This window comes from Amblyomma americanum, chromosome 9 (assembly GCF_052857255.1).
Source record: "Amblyomma americanum isolate KBUSLIRL-KWMA chromosome 9, ASM5285725v1, whole genome shotgun sequence".
Classification (NCBI taxonomy): Eukaryota; Metazoa; Arthropoda; class Arachnida; order Ixodida; family Ixodidae; genus Amblyomma; species Amblyomma americanum.
Genome location: NC_135505.1, coordinates 112,611,799 through 112,632,345, shown reverse-complemented (window position 1 = coordinate 112,632,345; position 20,547 = coordinate 112,611,799). Strand labels below are relative to the sequence as shown.

Sequence of the window (20,547 nt, the reverse complement as noted above, 5' to 3'; positions counted from 1 at the left end):
AGCAAAATACAAACAAGAAGAAAGCCAATACTAATATGAACGAATAAGAAACCTCTGAAATACAAGCTAGAAATACAATCATACACAATAAGAAACGTAATTAGTGAACGCGTTACACACAATCAGGCGTGAGTACTTAGTATTAAAGAAATAATATCAATGAAAACAAGTAGACGTGATGAACGATTAAGGAGAAAAAAAACAATATAATACCGGTACAAATGCACAAGTGTAGTAAAGACAAAATGCATGAAAGAGGGAGTTTTGTATGAGAAAAAGAGTGCTCAAAGTGGAACGTCACGGACATCCAATATAAAGGAAGGGAAAGAATTTTCGAATATATCAAGGTGAGGACAAAGAGAATTAAACAACTTTTGCATTCTGTCCAGAGGGGAGAGGGAGTGCAGGAGCGCAGAAACTTGGAAGGGTCTGAATTCCCTTATGCTCTTTCGCGGTACACGCAAAAGGATACGCGCTAGGAGCTGAGGGCATAGAATGTGACCATGAAGAAGTTTATACAAGAAAATTATATCTGCCCTCACGCGACGGTAGCTAAGAGAAGGAAGCTGCAGTGAGTTACTCCGTCTGGGACGAGAGCTGGAAGTTTTGCAAGAAAACCGATGTTGAAATATGCGTAAAAACTTTAGCTGAACTCTGTCGATTTTTTCACAGTTCGACTGGCATGTGCCGTTCCAAACAACAGACGCATATTCCAAAAGCGGCAAGCATATGAAGAGGTAGAGCTTTAAGAAAGGAAGTGGGGATCGAAACTCTCTCGAAAGCCTGCAGATGAAGCCGAGTGTACGCATAGCCCGTAGAGCAATGCCTTTTGTATGAGAGGAGAAGCTGAGGCTACGGTCGAAAAGTACGCCGAGGTCATTTTTTCATCAACCCTGGGCAGCGGCCTACCATTCACAGAATAAGAGTAGAGAAGACTGTGCGTTTTACGCGTAAATGAAACAACCTTGGTTTTAGATGAATTGAGAGTGAGCCTATTCTTCAAGCACCAATCAGAGAAGGCGGATATGTCAATTGCAATGACAAGCAATCGTGAAGAGTATGTATTGCCTTGAACATTTTTATATCGTCCGCATAAAGTAGAAATGAGGAGTTTTTGACCACGGAGGACACGTCATTGATAAAAACAGAGAACAGAAGCGGGCCTAATACCGAGCCCTGAGGAACTCCGCTGGCTGGAGTGTAAACAAATGAGGTCTGTCCATTTACACTGACAAAGCAGGACCGATCAAGAAGATAGTTGCGTAGGAGGGCTACAATTGAAACGTCGATCTCAAACAGCAGAATCTTTTGAAGAAGTAATGAGTGAGTAACAACGTCGAAAGCTTTGCTCAAATCACAGTACACAGCGTCTACCTGACTCCTCTGAAGGACTTCAGCTGATGTATACGTCATAAAAGTCACAAGGTTAGTTGTAGTAGAACGACCTTTTATGAAACCATTCTGATTATGAATGATTACATTTTTGAGGCGGAAGGAAAGTACTTTGTGCAAAGCTAATTCAAAAAGCTTAGAGGTTGCACAAAGAAGAGAAATGGGGCGGTAGTTCGAAACATCAGATTTGTTTCCTGATTTGAAGACAGGGAAAACACGCGCCGTTTTCCACACGCGGGGAAAGGCAGAATTTTTCAAACAGTTATTAAATATCGTGGTTAAAACAGGAACGAAGGTACTATTGAAGGCTTTTATTATGGCGGCTGGAATGCCATCAGGTCCAGGGGATAAAGATGGTTTCAAACACTTAAGACTCTCACTTACTAACTTCTCGTCGAGAAGAACGGAATTATGTGCGCCAGCTGGAAGGCACACGGAGTCGAAAAGTGGAGATTTGTACACGGAGGAAAAGTGTTGAGCAAAGCCGTCAGCGACATTCCGAATTTCATTCCCATGAGAGTCAACTAAGTGAATATGACTATCAGATTTATTCGAACGCTTGCGAACGTATCGCCAGAATTCAGTAGGACGATTAGAGGCACTATTCTCTAAATAATCAAGATAGGACTCATGATCCCGCTTGTACAGGCGTTTGCAAAGGGAACGCAAGCGGCGAAATTCATCTGCCCATGTATCCAGCCCAGGGCGTTTCGCTTTATGGTGGGCCCGCTCCTTAAGTTTCAGCGCTGTTCTAAGTTCCTTGGAAAACCAGAACGGAAACTTGCTGCGAGTAGGAGTGTGCATAGGTATGTACTGGCGCATACCATTGAGAACTATTTCAGTGAAGCGACTGACTTGTTCGTCAACATCGCTGATTTCGCTTAATAATAATAATAATAATAATAATAATAATAATAATAATAATAATAATAATAATAATAATAATAATAATAATAATAATAATAATAATAATAATAATAGGTTTTTGAGGAAAGGAAATGGCGCGGTATGTCTCATATATCGTTGGTCACCTATTCTCCACATATTATTTATCAGATTGACTTTGATTGAGTATTTGTGGGAGGTTGTGCTGTAATTACTGAAATTTGTAGCTTGTGCAGAAATTCGAAGTATGCCATACCTCAGTACTACAAGTAGGTATAAGGTTTTTTTTTTTTTAATGTAAGACACGGTTTGTACTAAGAAATTCTGCTCAGTGGTCGAGAAGAAGAAAGGACGCAAAATACGGAAATCTTATGTGCTACTGGCTCTGACGATTCGCATCCTGGCCCTGCCACTCCGGAATTATTATTTGCCTTGTGTGTTTTCGCACCACCCTTTAGAGCGATACAAGTGCAGAGCTTTAGGGCAAGCGAAAACTGTTCACTCAATATCTTCAACCCAAGCGTGTCTGCAGCGATTGTGACGTTCTCAGAGGAAATAACATCAAACGAATGGTTGTGACCCATAGAGGACGATGTGAGGATGATGAGCAAAAAATTTGATGTCAATAGAATGATTAGTTAGTTAATTAGAACCAACATTGCAAAAAACGTCGAAATAGAGTGGACGCCAATATAGTGAGTGTGCGGGAAAACAGCTGTGGATGGCAAAATAGTGGAAAAATAGGCAAAGTGAAAATAAAGTTTGAAATGGATTTAAATGTGTTCGATGAGTGATAATTATTCGAGCAGGAAGGTTGATTGGAATAGATTAATTAGTAATTAAGTAGAAACAGAACTCAATGGACGGTTGAATAGGCTGGACAGGTATATAGTAAGTGGTCGGGAAAGCAAACGTGGCGCTAAATTTGAAAGCCCACAATGAGTGATCGAAATGAAAAGAGGGTATAATGAGAATAAAACTGGTTAATTAGGGCGAGCAATTGGGGAAATTGGAAAAAAAGTGAAGAATTAAGTGGACGGGAAAGCGACCATGGCGCCAAATTTGAAAGGCGACGAGTGTCGTGGAGGCGTCAACTCTCTCGCATTCCTCCAATGCGGGTAACCGCAGTGATCTCTAATTTTCTTGCGGACGGTACGTCACCTTATTGTCACGTAGTGGTGACGGTAGTCGGGCAGTCAGGAAGACAAAGGCTTCGTAAAGAATCTAGTTATTCGGCTTTCCTGCGCCCGTAAAGAAAATCAATCGACGGCGATAGCAACAAGCGTGCTCGGCGGTCGTCGAACAGAATTCCTGCCGCTCTTCGACGCGCGATATTTAAACCTGGCGAGGAACCTTCTAAATAAGAAACCAAAAGCAACTAAAACAATCTGGATCAGTGTGGAAGCAGCCGCGCAAGGCCGCAATATCGAGATAAGCCCAGTCGTATCTCGCGGCACAAACAAAATGATAAAGCTGCGTTCTGGTTGCTTTGAACGTGAACGAACAAACAGTACAAAGATTCGCGGAAGTATATGTGAACTACTGGTTTCTGTAAACTACTTAAATTTCGGGTTTTTTGAGGACATCGTCAAGCTCTCGAAATCAGGTCAAGCGAAATTTTTCACAGAAATATGCGCCTATTGTGCTACAAAAGAATGGACTTGAGGAGAACACGTTAGTCCTATTTGTTGCTAATAAAGAAAGCTCGGCGGTATCTCCCAGATGAGAATGTGGTGCCTTTTCCGTTAATGGCCCCTGCTGTTGTACCGGCTTTGCGCAAAAAAATGAAGCTTTTTGATGGAAATCTTCCTGACCGATCGCCCGAGATTATGCTCTTTAGTTGTGTTTTTTTTTTAAATCTGGGTTTAAGTGTTGAGCCGTTTTCCTCGCGTCGAAATCTCTGGAACCAAGTGGCGAGCGCATACAGTCAGCGCTTTTGAAGGCTTAATTCCGCGTGAATAGGACACTGTATTCAACATGTAAGTGAAATGACATGAAGGAAAGAAATATTGAAGTTCTGCATAAAGCTGCAGAATCCGTCATGTCATCCACATATTTTCACAAATGCCATCCTCAAGGAACAACAGCAAACGGTGCGCCTGCCTTTCGTGCATTGTGCCGTTTCCCCCAGAGTGTTTTTTCAAGACAGGGCGCTCGACTACTGATCCGGAGTTCCCGGGTTCGAACCCGACCGCGGCGGCTGAGTTTTTATGGAGGAAAAACGCAAAGGCGCCCGTGTGCTGTGCGATGTCAGTGCACGTTAAAGATCCCCAGGTGGTCGAAATTATTCCGGAGCCCTCCACTACGGCACCTATTCTTCCTTTCTTCTTTCACTCCCTCCTTTGCCCTTCCCTTACGGCGCGGTTCAGGTGTCCAACGATATATGAGACAGATACTGCGCCATTTCCTTTCCCCCCAAAACCAATTATTATTATTATTATTATTACTCTCCTTTATCCCTTCCCTTACGGCGCGGTTTACGTGTCCAACGATATATGAGACAGATACTGCGCTATTTCCTTTCCCCCAAAACCAATTAAATAAAGACAGTGTGCCATTACGCAACATGAGCCACGTATCCACCTATGCACTGTCATAAGGTCAGAAAGCTTGTTCACTTCGAAGACGGAATCACTAAGGGACCCGCCACTTTTGCTTCGCTAAGTTAGGTGCTCGTGAAATATTCTAAAACTGCACCTTTAGCCGTGTCCGCGATATCTTTACCGCGCGAAAAGTAATCCGTTCACATACTTCGATGGAAGAGGATTTTCCTCTGCCAGCCGTTCTCCCCACGACGGAAGAAAGGCAGCGGATCCGGGCGCGATTATCGCCTTGACGGCATGCAGTAAAGATGTCAAATGGTTCTTCCTTTTTTGCACCTCGTTTACGTCGAGGTGCTCGCTTATTTGGCGCTGGACTCGTACCCGGCAGGCAGACGACGGACGATCGAGACACACGCACGAACAAGGAAAGTGTAGTTTTATAACAATTTAAAAACACTACACAAACAACTAGACACACAAACAACATGGGCTGCACACTTAGCTACCAAAGCTGACAGAAATTAACGCTCGAGCTCCAAGCTTCACGGCTTGCCGAAAGACGGGGTCTGCCTACTCCGCTCGGCGAAGCCTGACCAAAATCCGCGTAACATGCCGGTGCTGTTGCTGTTAAGAAGAATGAAATGGAAATTGCATGAGCCTGCCCACTGGCTCAAGCTGAGCCACAACCGCCGCTCACGTGCTGAAAGTAGGAGAGTCGAAAGATAAGATAGGAAAGATAAGCAAAGACGCACGCGCTCTTATATGTCCGAGTCGATCTAGGAGGCTGAGCAATACCGGGCCAACCCGTGCCGGAGTGCTTCACGCACTCCGCCATATTTTCAAAAATAAATTTAATAATGCCGCGAATATTTGCAGTATTTGCTCGTTTTTCAAATCTGCCGCCACACCACTTTAACCCTTTGTTTGCGACGCAAGACGCGACTAGATTTATCTCGATTGATCGCAGCCAGGCAGAGCTGATTCTACGTTGTTCCGGAATGTTCTAGTAACTTTGCACGCTTTATCTCGAAAGTTCGCTATCAGATTTTATTTGAGCACGGCCGACAGCGGCGGGCATTCTGTTCGACGACCGCCGAGCACGCTTGTCGCTTCGCCGCCGCCGAGTGATTCAGTCCATTTTGGGTGCAAGTCAGCCCAATAAACAGTTTTCTTTTCGAAGACCTTTTGTCCGGCTTCATCGCTGCTTCGACTGCTGTCACCACTACGTGACAATATCTTCGGTCCGCATGGGACCCGTAGCAGATATTAAATCACAACCAACCAACTAACCAACCACCATGATGCAAAGCGCTCTAAATAGCCTGGTTCTAAATTTCCAGAAGCGGGCGAGGGCGTTGGGGGAGAGAGAAGGCGTCGCAGCACACGTTAAACTACCTCTTCCTCCCCCCGCCTTCTGGAGGGCTCTAGAAGCATCTAGAACACATGTCCGCGCGCGCCCTGCTTCGCCAAGGTCCGGGGGGGGGGGGGGGGGGGGGAGAGGAAGTCCTGGCCCCTGCGCTGGGATACGCTTGCAGCCGCGCGCGCCTGCAGGAATGCCCAGTAGATTTGTTTTTCTTTTCTTTTTCCGGCGCGCGCGCTGGCATCGACTCGCGCTCGCTACAGCCGCCTTTCAACGACCTTTGTTGATAAGAGCTCGCCTCTTACGGCGCGGGAGCAGACCACGTAGTTCGTGAATCAGCCGGCGGAGCGAGCAGACGGGACGAAGTATGCCTCCAGCAAGCCGCCTGTACACGCTGGTCGGGTTCTCCCCAGAGTTGGACTGGAGGCCCCTGACTTTTCTCAAGCCTATTCCAGCCAACCGGATATGCAGCGCCTGCGGACTGGTTCGCAAGAGGACCGCTCTCCTGCCCTGCATGCACGTGCTGTGCGAGTCTTGCAACGCACAGTGCTGCCAGGAGGGTTCGAATCTGTGTCCGGTCGACGGTAACAGCTTCGAGGTCGAGGACGTCGACCTCAAGGACTTCCCTGGAGACGAGCTGCTGAGGAGAGAGGTAAGCAAAAAATAAAACTTAGAGGTGCACTAAAGACGATTCTGGGGGGGGGGGGGGGGGGCTACGGAATGATTTCGACCACCTGGGGATTTTTAACGTGCACTGACATCGCACAGCACACGGGCGCCTTTTGCATTTCGCCTCCATCGAAACGCGGTCTGTCTGTCTGTTGCTGCCAGACAGAAAGAAAGGAAAGTGCACAGGCCGGCCCACTGGCTCAAGCCGAGCCACAATCGCTACCACGTGCAGATAGAAGGAGAGTTGAAAGATGGGATAGAAAGACAGGATAGTAAAGACGCGCTAAAGACAAGGCCGATCCCGGAGGTAGTGCAATACCGGGCCAACCGGTGGCGGGAGTGAAGCATCCTTCAAACTCTCCGCCACATTTCCAAAAATAAGTCCAACTTGAACACGTAACAGATACTCCACGGGGTCCGGACAATCCGGATGTGTCCATCGAAACGCGGCCGCCGCGGTCGGGTTTCGATGGAGGCGAAACGCAAAAGCGCCCGTGTGCTGTGCGATGTCAGTGCACGTTGAAGATAGCCAGGTGGCCGAAATTATTCCGGAGACCTCCACTACGACACCTCTTTCTTATTTCCCTCCCGCCTTTATCCCTTCCCTTCCGGCGTGGTTCGGGTGTCCAACGAGATGTGAGACAGATACTGTGCCATTTCCTTTCGCCAACAACCAAAGTTCAAATGTTTGAGTTGTTTTACCGCGGGAACTCGATATCCACGTTCCGAGCACGTTTAGAAACTTTGAATTGTGGTCCTGTGTGACCGATTTTCTTCATTTAAATCGATGAAACGTCCCGGCTTCCGCCTTTTTTTTCGAAGTGAACTCCGAGAATACGAGTCAACGAATGCGTGAGGTGCTTTTCGGCCAATCGAGTGGCTGCTCCGCTTTCGTTTTTATTCTGATTTTTAGGTTTTCGTCAATGAATAGTTTCAGTCGCAGACAACATATCCGCAAATTGGGCCCACGGAAATAAAAGTGCGCGTGGACTCTTTGCTTTCACACATCACTCTGTATTACTACGTATTACTCCAGTGATGAAAGAGCGGCGAGCCGCCACGCGAAAATAGTTGGTTGGCCTCAAATAAAGATAGCACATACCCACTACGGGGGAGTGGCTGAAAGGGGTTGGTTGATTAATGCTCTTCTTGGAAGTAAGTTAATAAAAAAGGCGGGAGCCGGGACGTGTAATTAATCCGGTTTAATAAGAAAATCGGTCGTACAGGACAATAATTAGAAGCTTTTTATGAATGCTTGGAGCGTGTAGATCGAGTTCCCGCGGTAGAAAAGCTAGTTCGAGATCCTCTTTAATGCACCTTTAAGGTGGTGATGCTATCTGTCTGCGCTATTTTCATTCCTACTTCGATGCTTGCCGCAGAAATAGTCATAGGGTGTCTATATTTCCTCTCCAGTGGACAAAAGTACGAATGCACAAGTGTTCAGTGAAAGAAATTTGTCCTGAAACCTGTTTAATGGCGTCTTGCGCGGCATTATTTCGAAGTATTTGTGCAATGAAGCGGGCATCATGTTAAAGGATGAAACTAGAGAAAATGTTGCGAAGTCATAAACTTTCCAGAAATAGATGCGAAAAATCCATTCGTTGCTTTTTCATTTTGAATGCGTAAAGGCTGCATCCGAGCTATTTATGCACTTCAAATACCGGCTGAGCTTCCGGAGAGATCTTATGCGAGCAGCGCTGCAAGGTCTTGAATCTAAATTATGGGCCTGGGAATTTTGCAAGGGGACCAAGTTTTTGACGCTCAAAAAAGCACGGTGTTTTCCTTTCTTCCTGAGCCAGTGATCAGAGCTCTCGTCTGAGAGTTGCTGCCAATGTTTCCATAACTGTTGTAAATTGTTAATAAAGACGTATGAAAGTTAGCTCTAGGGTTATAAAGATCTTATATATAGGCAAAAAATATATTTTTCTCGATCATATAAAGGGCAGTGTAAAAGCGATCTTGATTTTCATAGAGGGAAAACAAGAAGTTCACAGCAGCTTCTGCATTCCTTTATCATATTTTCACCCTAATCAAGCGGCTCACTTTCTAACCCATTATAATTGGCTCGCGGAACTGGTGGCGTTCTGTGTTTCCTATGTTGTGGTATGACTGAATGTTTAGCGGAAAGCTTTACGTGTCAGTAGCGCACGGCCAACATATCCCGATTTTTTTTTTCATTTCTCCAATGTCTATAGCCGCGTCTTTTGTTCTTGCTATGCTAAAGATAGGCACGTCCTCCCGGTCCGTGTGCCATTCTATCAGGCCTGCCTAAAGAAAGGGCGACAGAGTTGGTGCGGAGCGCCTCGATAACGCTCCGAAGCTGGACCATTTCCAGCGCCATAAGCGGCAGTGCGCTATCTTGTTCGACGACCAACAGCATGCGATCTGCCATCTGTGGCTGGGAATGTCGGTGCTAATAGAAGGGGTTCTTTTCATGGCTTCTCAGGCCACAGTTTCAGAGTCTACCTTTCGAAATCGAGCTTGGCTTTGAAGTATGAAAACTTAAAAAATCTTTCATTGGTAAAACGTCCAAAAATGTTTCTGCATGTTCTATCAGTACAATACTGGGCAAGCTGCACGGAGCAACTTCAATACACGCCGTAACATACCCAGAAATTGTGGACGTAAGCATTTTTGAAAGGGAAAAGTTAATGAGCGCAGTGTCTTTATATATTGTAAGATTTCAGCTATAACAATCAATATATCTGCAGATCTCCCGTTAGCAGGGTCGCATTTTTTTTGCTATTAATTCTGCTGTAGGCCAAAGCGTTCCCCATTGGTTTTCTGTGGCAGTCTTAAATGCTCTATGCGAGTGGTGGAAACGCTATGAAATAAAGATTTTGCAACATATCGAAAGAATGGACCGTTACTTTCAATATTTCTATACCACTAGCTTACATTCTTCCAGTATTCAAACTTTTTGTCCAAGAAGGTTGGAGATGTATGACGCTGGCTTATTTTGAAAAAGTGAGATACCATGTTCAAGCATTTTATTTCTCAAGAGAAATCAGGAAACAAGAGAGCCCAACATGTGTTTGTCATTGTTGGTGGTAATAGAGAAAGGTTTTCAGATCGAAGCGCTAATTGCTGTACTGAGACATGATCATAACTGTCTCTCTGGGAGGGGATAATGACTTATCTCCAAGCGGCGCCTCTTTTCTCGTCTCGTTTCAGGTCAAGTGCTGGAACGAAGGAAATGGCTGCCAGTATTCGACCGCTGCTTCAGGGATCAGCGAGCATTTTCTGCTGGAATGTGAACACCACTCTGTCCATTGTCCCAAGTGCTCGGCCATCGTTCTTTGCAGAGACGTGCGCACGCATCTCCGGTCGGCCTCATGCAACCCTTCGATGCTTCTCCAATCTGCAAGTGACGGTCCACCGGGTCACGTCGATGAAACGGAATTCCTCTCTTCTTTCAAAGGATCCTTTGAAAGGCAGGCGGATGAAATCGCTTCATATCTGAGGCCAATGGCTTCCGGTATTAGCACGTATGGAGACAGATTAGACGAGATTTCTCACGGCATAAACACGTTGAGACAAGAACTGGCAGTTTCAACAAAACAAAGTAATGAAATTTTAGAGAAAAGCCTTCTTGAAATGGCTACGTCAAATGAACAACTCAAGGACTGTTTTGCCACAAGCAGCGATACTGTTAACGCTTCTTCGAGAAGTGTAATCACTTTGGAGAGAACAGTGAGAGATGAATTGAGAAAAACTCAAGACAACCTGGCGCAGATCGTTGCTGCCATAGAAGAAATCAAAGCTGAAGTGAAGAGAAATGGTGAAAAGACCTCGGAAAACGTCTACAATGTGTCCCGCAGCACGAAGCTACAAGCGGCACAGTGCTTGTTTTTTGTAAAGGCCGTGAAATCGCTTCAGGACACTGCAGCAAAGGAAGGCTGGGCTGCGTATGACAGCGAGAAAGTGTACCTCCGCGGCTACTGCATGTCTCCTGGAGTACTGGCCATAAAAAATGAGGGACCTGTGGCACTACACGCGAGGTATATCCTGCACGTTGGTGACATGGACGATGCCGTGCAGTGGCCATTCCAGCACAAGATCCGCATGAGCATCGTTCATCCGAAAGGAGGTACAGCGCGCGTGCTGGAGTATGAACCACCTTGGGGTGTCGCAGAGAAAAGGCCTAAAGTGACGAGTAACAGACCACGTTGTTCTGATGATTTTTTCATCCTCGAAGCTCTCCTCAGTGAAGGATACGCGGAAGACGACCAGCTTCGAATAATGTGGGAACTCGTGCCGTGAATCACACTTGAATGCTGACCAGGATCGACGCCGACAACTGCTAGACTCTGAAAACTTAGCACAACTGCTGTTTTAGTGCTTTAGAACTCAACACCGCATTCAGGGGCTTCGCCTTCGCTATTCTGGTCTTTCTGGCTGGCCCAAAGGTCCAAGGTGGGCACGTGGCAACCTGCACACCTGGGCAACTTGCCCATGAATCTATATATATATCTGAAATGAAAAGACGCCGGTTTCTGGGGTATGTAGCTGTAAGAGGGTACCGGAGAAAAGCACTTCATTACTACCGTTTCGACTGAAGTCCGGCCTTCGTCAGAGGTACGTGCGGAACACAAAGCTTTCATAAGTACATGTACGTGGTGAGGGAAACATTCCGGTTGGCGGATCGCAGCTGCGAAAACTTAAGTGTGAGTCGGCAGTGAAAGAAAAAGCGTTAGTAAGCACAGTCAGAAATGATTAAGGCATCGTGAAGGATCACTGCAATTATATCATTGCGAAATGATTGGTCGTGTGCTCAAACGCACCAGAGTAGGCGAACAACAACAGAAAAAATCAGATACATGAGAACGCAGATGAATACCATTTATTTATTTATTTGTGATACCCTCAAGGTACAAAGTACATTTCAGAGGGGAAGGGCAGTTGTTAACAAGAAAAATAAACAAAGCACAATTCATACAAAACTATAGAACAACGGAGGCAGGATAAAAAGAAGTGAGCAAAATGAACACGGAACAGATTAATAAAATAGTTTAAGAACAATACTAATACGTGGAGAACACAACACTTCAATAAAATATAAAAGCGATCATTATGTAATCAGAGTGGTAAGTATTCTTCTAAACTGAGTTGAATCAGTGATGCTAGTTAGTGATGCGGGTAGGGAATTCCATTCTTTAGAAGTTAGCGGAAAATATGATTGCGCACATGTCACTGTGTTACAATAAGGCACTGTGACCTTGTGTTGATGATCACGACGGTGAGAAATGAACGGTGCTGGTTGAATCCATCGAGAGCGAAGTTGAAAATTGGAGTAGAAAATCTTATGGAATAGGCAGATGCGGAAGTGCTTACGGCGGGTAGCTAGGGGCAGGAGGTTTAAAGACTTTTTCATTTGGGTGACGCTAGATGTACGATGGTAATTGCCTAAAATGAATCTAGTTGCACGATTCTGGACAGTTTCCAGAACCTGTGTCAGTGAGACCTGTCCAGGGTCCCATATAGATGAAGCGTATTCCATTTGCGGTCGTACGTAGGTCATGTATAATAATGATTTTAATGAAGATGGAGCAAGTGTAAAATTTCTTCGAAGATAACCAAGCGTTTTGTTTGCTTTAGATGCTATATGTTCTATATGAAGTTTCCAGGACAGGGTGTTAGTTATATGTATGCCAAGATACCGGTACGATCTTACGCTTTCAAGGGGATGACTGTGAAGAAAATAAGGAGGACAAGTAGTATTTGAACGTGAAACTCTCATAGATTTGCATTTTTTAATATTTAGTTCCATTTTCCAATTATGACACCAGTCTAGTATGTTATTAAGATCGACCTGGAGAGAGCGAATATCGGAATCGTTAGTTATTTTACGGTAAATCACGCAGTCGTCGGCAAACAAACAAATCCTAGAGTTAACAGTAGCAGGCAGATCATTAATATAAGTCAGGAACAGTAAAGGGCCAAGGACAGATCCTTGAGGAACCCCAGAACCAACTGGCACGGTAGAAGAATTAGTGTCATTAGCATGCACAAACTGAAGGCGAGAAAAAAGAAACGCGCGAATCCAGTTCAGAACAGAAGGGTCAATATTTAGAATGCTGAGTTTATATAGAAGTAATGAATGGTTAACTTTATCGAATGCCTTAGCGAAGTCGAGAAATATGCAGTCTGTGGAAAACGCGGAGTCTGTGGAACAACGCCTCATGTGAAAGGCTATGGGGTATGGTGCTGAGATGTCATTTCAGCGATAGGCATTGTACTAAAGAAGCAAAGATAGCGCAAAACAATGGAAAAAGGGGACAAAAATGATCAGCGTAAATGAAACACGGCAGGGTACTATAAAGTAATGAGGTTGTGACGGAAGGCAAGTCACCTTCTCAATATTTTCATCCAGACCGCAAGAGACATTACTGAACTTTTGTATAAAGAATTATTCACGAACTTCGCGTTCATGGTTGGTCTTGAAGCCTGATTATAGTACAGTTACTTGGATTTTTTTCAAACTGGTTCTTAGTATCGTTGACGTGTTTAGAGATATGAAGGTTAGGCACTGTCTTTCAATGAGCTTTATGATTATTAAAACGATATTTGAACGGTGTTTATGTTTGGCCAATATATTGAATTCCACAGATTGAACATTCAAGCATGTAGATTACGTTGCTGGTATCGCATGAAATGTTGCCTCGAATTTCCACAATAAAGTTTGATGCTGTGCTGGAAGTCATTACTGATGACGTCATCTGCACGCATACTTTACAACGCGATTTTTTTGCATAGGTGACAGCCGATTGGCACACTTGTGCTTGTTTTAGAAGAAGTGAGAATGTCACGGAGGTTTTTCGCGCGGCGGAAGACAACACGGGACGCTTGCTACAAAATGTGCTAGAGTCGTTCACTCTGCATGTGGATGATATGGTGCTTTTACGAAATGTCCGGCCATGTTGAGTGAGTTAGTACCAGGTTAATTTGTGATTGACTAGATGGTTGGTTTTCCGCTTTGAGGAGTGCCTCGCGGTCAAGAAGGTCTGCGTTTATTAGTCGCGCTGGAGATTTCCGCTTAATTAGAGCGTCTCGGAGGTTGGTACAGTTTCTATTGAAATCGCGCTCCTCAGAACATATTCATTTAATGCGGACGGCTTGTTCATATGAGATGCTAGTCTTCTAGTGTTTAAGATAGCTGCTTTCGAAGTGTAAGTATTGAGGTCTGTCACTAGGTTTCTGGTATAATCCGTGATAAGTTTCCTATTTTTTATTGATTTTGTCACATCTAGAAAGCTAATTGTGGTTGGCGAGTAGAAATGAGAGAAAATAATGACCTCATGCGCGTTACTAAAAGTAGAGATCAATGATGGAAGTTCTGCTTCACCATGTTGCCTAATGAGAAAAGTGTCGTCAATGAATCTCTTGTAGTAGAAGGGTTTTAATGGTTGTGTACAAGAAACGGGTCTTCTAATAAACCCATAAATATATTGGCATAGTATGGACCGGTCCGTGTACCCATCGATGTCCCGTTTATCTGAACATAGTGTCTGCTATCAAATTCGGAGTGGTTAAGTGCGAGTTTTAATCTCAAAAGTATGGCTAGCGTAGAACCATAAACATTAAAACTTAAGTTTTGCTTCTTAAAAAGTTGCACAACTGACCGGATGCCATCGGAGTGAGGAATGTTGGTATAAAGCGACGCAAAATCAAGGGATACAAGCAAGGCACCATGGGGAATGTCGAGTTCGGCTATGTCAGATAGGATATGTGTTGTGTCTTTTGAAGGACTGAACTATAGTAGGAGTTTTATTGATTAGGGTGTCAACGTAGCTTGACAGCATTTCAGTTACGCTTTCTATTCCCGAAATGATTGGTCGGCCAGGTTGTTAGGTTTGTGAATTTTGGGCAGTTGGTAATATCTGCCTGGTACAGGGCTTAGTGGAATTATTGAATTGAGTACTTTTATCTAGTTTATTACCCAGAATAAAATTGGATAGCGTCTCTTCCAAAACAATTTTAAGCTTGGCAGTTGGATTGCTGTCTAGCAGACGGTAGAATGCGGTATCTCTAAGCTGCCTTTCCTCTTCAGCGACATAATCAGTTCTGTTCATCACCACGATGGCACCACCATTGTCTGCGGGCTTTATACCAATGCCAGTTTGAGAAGCTAGTTTTTTTTTGTTGCTGCAGACTATTTTCCGAAAAGTGTACGGCGAAAGTTCGTTTTTGTATTGCATGCTTCGGGTACATCTTTTTGGACCGCGTTAATGTTGATGTCGAGGCAGTTTTCTCTCTGAGTTGGCGGGGTCCAGAGATTTTGCGACGGCAAATTTTCATCACGTTTGGGATATTGTGGTCGGTCATGGAAGTACTCCTTAAGTCTCATATTACGGGCAAAATTTTCTAAGTCATTAAACAACTGAAACTGATTGAACCCCCCGGACGCGGGCAGAAATTTAGGCCATGTGACAGGGCACTCTCGTCGTCATGAGTCAAGGTGAAGTTGTAAAGATTGATAATTGAGTTTTGCAGCTGGGATGGCAGTGACAGCGGGGGCTGGCATTCCGCGGACAGAAAGATCTTGTCGCGCGACAGCTTTTTGGACTTGACGGCGTTTATCTCGGCCCAATTTTTGTCTTTGTATACATCAAGAGTGGCGACTTCTTCGGAAGACAGATTAGAGCGGCTGAGCAACTGCTTTTCTGTATTTGTTAATGACTTTAGGGTTGGTTGGTGGTGATCCAGAACGCACGTAAATTCCAAACCCGCCGTTGCTGAAATGCTTCCCCACTTTGCAGTGTTGCTGCTAGACAGTTTGGACGTTGCTGGTTTGACATTAACAAGTATAATAGAGAGAGACGGGCTAGTTGGTGACTATTCGTAGAATGCATCTTGAAACCGCGCAAAAAAGGCAAGGGACGAGGAAGAAACCAACAGGACAGAGCGCGGAACTTACACTGGTTTATTACAACAGTGCGTCACATTTTTACAAAAGAAAGACAGTGCTGGAAAGCAATACGATTTTAGAGCAAAACAAATCTACAGAAATGGCTTTGCGTAATGCTACAGAAAAAAGTTATGGCTCCAATTCACGCTGTGAAGGTGGTCGTACAGCGAAGCTGTAAAACAACACCAAATTACCCATTGCGACGTCACTCGAAAATTCACACACGTGGATATACTGTTTGCATTCAATTTTAAGCCTGGCGTTTTTTGCTGATGACAACGACACGAAAACGCAACCGTATTATTTACCATGAAACACACGCAGGGAGAAGGAACCCGCTTCTCATTGTTTCCCGGCGCCGTTATCATACATTATGCGGTTTGCACTTCACACGAGGGCTTCGGATGACGTCAATCCCTTTCGAAGCAGCTGCAAACCTGATGTTTACGGGAACGCGTAGTTGTAAATGTCGGCACCGCGAGTTGGAAATATTCCTTCCCTTAAATATACCGATATATGTGAGACAGGCGTCATTTCCTTTTCCTAAAACCAATCCGACTTGCAAATAATGCGGCGAGATAGCCGGATACGACCACATTCTATGGAGCTGTAAAAAGGCGCCGCCATTGGCGGACCTACTACCAGTCAATTTTCTAGAGCGGTTGGAGGCTATACTGGGCAGTTCAGACCCGTTGACGCAAGTCCAGGCTACTGAGTGGTTCACAAGGTCGCCGAGAGCCATGGGCTCGTAGCAATCTAGTAGAGTGCCCACCAGGGCTCAGTGCTGACAATAAACGCTTTCCAATCTTATCCAGTTGCCTCACGGCGCGGTTCGTGTGTCCGTCAAGATGTTTTCTTTCCTTAAATTGTCCCACGGGCAAGGCGTCGCGATGAACGGACCATCGCGTACTATGGAATCCTTGGCAATGGTGCAACAGGGTGTCGCGTACGGCTGTTAAAGACGAAGCTTAAGCGTACTCCAATTCTTTAGATCTTTTTTTCACTTCTTTATTATATTTAGCCAGTTATGCCACCACCATTATCATACATTATGCGGTTTGCACTTCACATAACGGCTTCGAATGAAGTCAACCCCTTTCGAAGCAGCTGCAAATCTAATGTTTACCGGAACGCGTCGGATGGCGTTCCTATTGTTCACACGCGCCTTATCATCGATCATGTTGTTTTGATGCTTGTTTCGTGGTATTTCTTTAGCCTGGCGCTTTTTCACTGACGACGACACAAAAATTTCCTTCGAGGGTAGAGGTATACGCTTCGCTGTAAAACTGTCTAGTAATTTTGACAATAAACTATTCACACTTTGATTTCTTTATAAACTCAGAAACGCTTTCTACTCAATAAAGAATGTTTTTTTCCAGAAACTTCAGTTCTGTGGGATTCGTAGCGAGCCGCCACGGTGGATCAGTGGTTGTCGTGCTCTGCTACCGACCCGAGAAACGCAAGTTGGATTCCGGCCACGGCGTTTGCTTTTCGATGGAGGCGAAATGCTGGAGGTCCGAGTACTGTGCCTAAGATCCACCGCTGAACGCTGTTAATTCAGTTTGATATCTGTTGCTCTGTGATGTGCACACGAAATCGTCGGGTTATTCTCGAACGCGGTGCGTCCACAGTTGTGCGTCGATAGCTGAGCGCTGCGCGTGCCAGTCCAGCGTTGCGCGTTCGAATGGTGTGTGTGAGGCAACGGCGACAGAGAGCGTGGCGAGCGCGAGGAGCGGAGAGCTGACGTGTCGGGAAACCAGGGTGCAAAGGAAGACAGCGCGGCGGAGATCTGATCATTCGAGCGTGGAGGTGGCAGTCGCCGGACGTTGGGCCCGTGCTGCCGTGGACCTCCCTCGGATCACCGACGCAAGCCTCTTGCGTTCCCTGCAAGCGTGGAGGTGGCAGCCGATGGACTGAGGGTCCGGGCTGCCGAAAGGCACCCTTGAATAGCCTGCATTAAGCCTCCGACGTTTCGGGACACCGTCGATGGGTCTCGGCTAAGTTTTTTTTCCTGCTGCTGCCAAGTTTCTGGGGCTGCTGACGGGAATCCGCCGGCGTCTTCCTGTGTTCCTCTCCGCTCCTACTACCACCTGGCTCCCTTCCGCCGCTTCCTTCGACGCAGCGCCAGCGACGCATCGCACTACCACCACCCGCGTCCCACCTGTCTGCAAGGTACCTCGCTTCGCCTGGGACGCTCAGTACATGAACTCTTTCCTTCGTTCTGTAGCGTTGTTTTCGTTTCGTGTCGGCTCCTTTCTTTAAATTATAAATACAGCTTCGATTTGTTTTGTCTGATCTCTTTGTTGTTTCGTTCGAACTTGCACGCGATAGCGTTCCCCTTCGGCAGTCTAAGACGCTTTACCAATTCGAGACATGCTCACAACCACAGACGCAGCCTGCGAAATGTCATCTTCGGAACCCTCAACATGACGCAAGCAGCGCTCACGTGCCGGTGTAAGTTTCGTTACTGGCTCGCTTTATTGTGCTGCACGGGTGTGCTGGTGTCTTAAGCTTTTGGTCGTGCTTGCGTCATTTAAAGTCGCTTCTTTCACGAATTTACTTTCAACGTGAGCGCACAATTCTATTTCCACGATTGGAAGATAATGATGCAATTGGGCCAAATACTCGACAAGGAACAACATAAGTTTTTTTCTTTTTTTGGCCTGTACATGTGCTATCTGAAGACACTCGTGAGATTCGAGTTGCATGACAGACATTTTCACTGTACAAAATCTTTCCAATTTTTCTACCACGAATTCTCTGTGAGTGAAGTTTTGTGTGGTAGGTACACATGCGTTCACCGAGCAATCCGCAGTTTTCAGGTTACCCGTAGGATAACGCGTTCCAGCTGGAAGCGTGCCGGTATATCTTCACCAAGCTCACTTCTTCAAAAGAACGAAAATGAAGAACGCTGGTCCACTCGGCGATCAAGATGCTTTTTTTTCAAAATTCACGCTTGGTGCTAAAATTTTGTCTCCAATCTCGTATGGAAATTTCCTTGTTTATGCCACTACAACTTGGCCAATCCCCCCGTGTGGGTATGTGCCATGCCTTAAGAGGACGAAGAAGAAGATGCCTCCGAAGCGCACACGCCTCGGACCAGCTGCGAAGTACACCGCCCCGAAACGTGGGCGCGCAGCTAGACGACGCCTTTATCCGGGACGGTCTTCGCCAGCACCGGGCCTTCGTCTCGAGACTGCAGCGCACTCTTCCGCTGTCCCGCCGCCAGAACCCCATGCGTCCACATCGCGTGAGCATTCGCCACCAAGTGAGGTCTCAGCAGCTACGGCTTGTGCGACGTTTTCCGAGCCAACTACTTCTTCAGCGCCTGGGAGCTCGGAGACAGAAGAAACTGAGACCATGCGATACAGTCAATGTGACAGTGATGACGAATTGGAGGGGAGCATGGGATGCTTCCTGGCCAGCCTGCAGGAACCTTGCAGCGAAGCTACTGTTCCGAAGAGAGACAGCGGTGTGGTTCCGGAGGCCATCGGCCCGTTCAACTCCACCATGGTGGAAGGTGGTGTGCCCATCCGCCGGATGGTTCCTCCGACCGTGGCAACATCGGGGCTGCCCGAGGAATTTCGGAGTGAGCTTGACGGGGCCGACGTTCCACCGGCGGTGGTGCCCGTCGAGATCCCGCCCTGTCCGCTCGGTATCTACTGGGAAATGCAGCGGGAAGAACTGCGACGCACCGGAGCTAAGCTGATCTAACCTTGTGACGATGCGCAGTGCGGTCTGGTGCAAGTGTTTAATTTTATATGCTTTACTTTTTTGATCGTTTAGGCTTTCAGGAGTGACAGCTTTTATTCCTTGTGTTCCTATACACTTCCGAGCACCGTGCGAATAAACCTCACTTTTACCGCAGAATCAGCGTCTCTTTTCACTCGAACCTGCATCGATACGATCTCATGACGTCAGGTGGCTAGTGGGGTGTGATTACTCTAGAGGCGAATAGCGCGGTCATAGACATGTCGGTATGCCTTAACCATCTTAAGCGATCCCAAATGCAACAGTACTGATGGCGCGTGCGTGCTTTCAGCACACTAAGTAAGACTAAGCACAGTGAGACGAATAATTCGGGCCGAGAGCGCTCGATAAAACTCAGATCATTAGTTTCAAAGAATTGCCTTTTTGAGGCGTCTTTTCGTTATTTGGCGTCGCGTTGCCGTCATGCTCTATAGCATGGTGGTGCCAAGGTAGGCATTACTCATGGGGCAAGCTCAGTAACACGCTCCGGCTTTAACATTATTCCACGGGAAGCGTAAAGGCTGTGGAGGACGGCTGAATGCCACCCACCACCGAATATGCTCATGTACCGGCCAAACTATACCGGGTGTTCTTTTTAGAGGGTTCAAAGTTTTTACAACGAGTAACTTGATTGAGATTTATTTTAGCCCAGGCGTCCTATTGTAGGCTATATACGGCTGGCACTAGGTGAAAGTCAGAATAATTTTATTACTTCGCTAATAAATTGGTTTAGGGGCTTTAACGTCCCAAAGCGACTCAGGCTATGAGTGACGCTGTAGTGAAGGGTTCCGGAAATTTCGACTAACTGGGGTTCTTTAACGTGCATTGACATCGCACAGTACACGGGCTTCTATAACTGCGCCTCCATCAAAATTCGACAGCCGCGGCCGGGATCGAACCCGCGCCTTTCAGGCCAGCAGCCGAGCGGCATAACCACTGAGCTACCGCGGCGGCCTATACAAGAGGTGATAACTGCTACAAACATATTGAATAAATATTAAAGCTATTGAGACCACAGCGGTGGTCTAGTGGTTAGAGCA

General features: G+C 46.0%; 1 protein-coding gene and 1 pseudogene across 1 annotated transcript; one reads left to right on the top strand and one right to left on the bottom strand.

Annotated features, from left to right (window-relative positions):
- The first annotated feature begins 6,517 nt into the window (after positions 1-6,517).
- On the top strand, positions 6,518-11,682 carry LOC144105365 (TNF receptor-associated factor 6-like). The gene is made up of 2 exons (XM_077638503.1): positions 6,518-6,832; positions 10,024-11,682. Exons 1-2 carry the CDS (start codon positions 6,548-6,550, stop codon positions 11,110-11,112), a joined length of 1,374 nt encoding a protein of 457 aa, XP_077494629.1. The 5' UTR covers positions 6,518-6,547; the 3' UTR covers positions 11,113-11,682.
- LOC144105805 (U2 spliceosomal RNA) lies at positions 7,135-7,283 on the bottom strand (annotated as a pseudogene).
- Positions 11,683-20,547: the final 8,865 nt, after the last annotated feature.

What these genes read in the sequence shown, in the direction of transcription:
- LOC144105365 (XM_077638503.1), top strand. Translation starts at nt 6,548, where the DNA reads ATGCCTCCAGCAAGCCGCCTGTACACGCTGGTCGGGTTCTCCCCAGAG. An exon ending in ACGAGCTGCTGAGGAGAGAG is followed by an intron (nt 6,833 to 10,023) that starts GTAAGCAAAAAA and finishes GTCTCGTTTCAG; the next exon opens with GTCAAGTGCTGGAACGAAGG.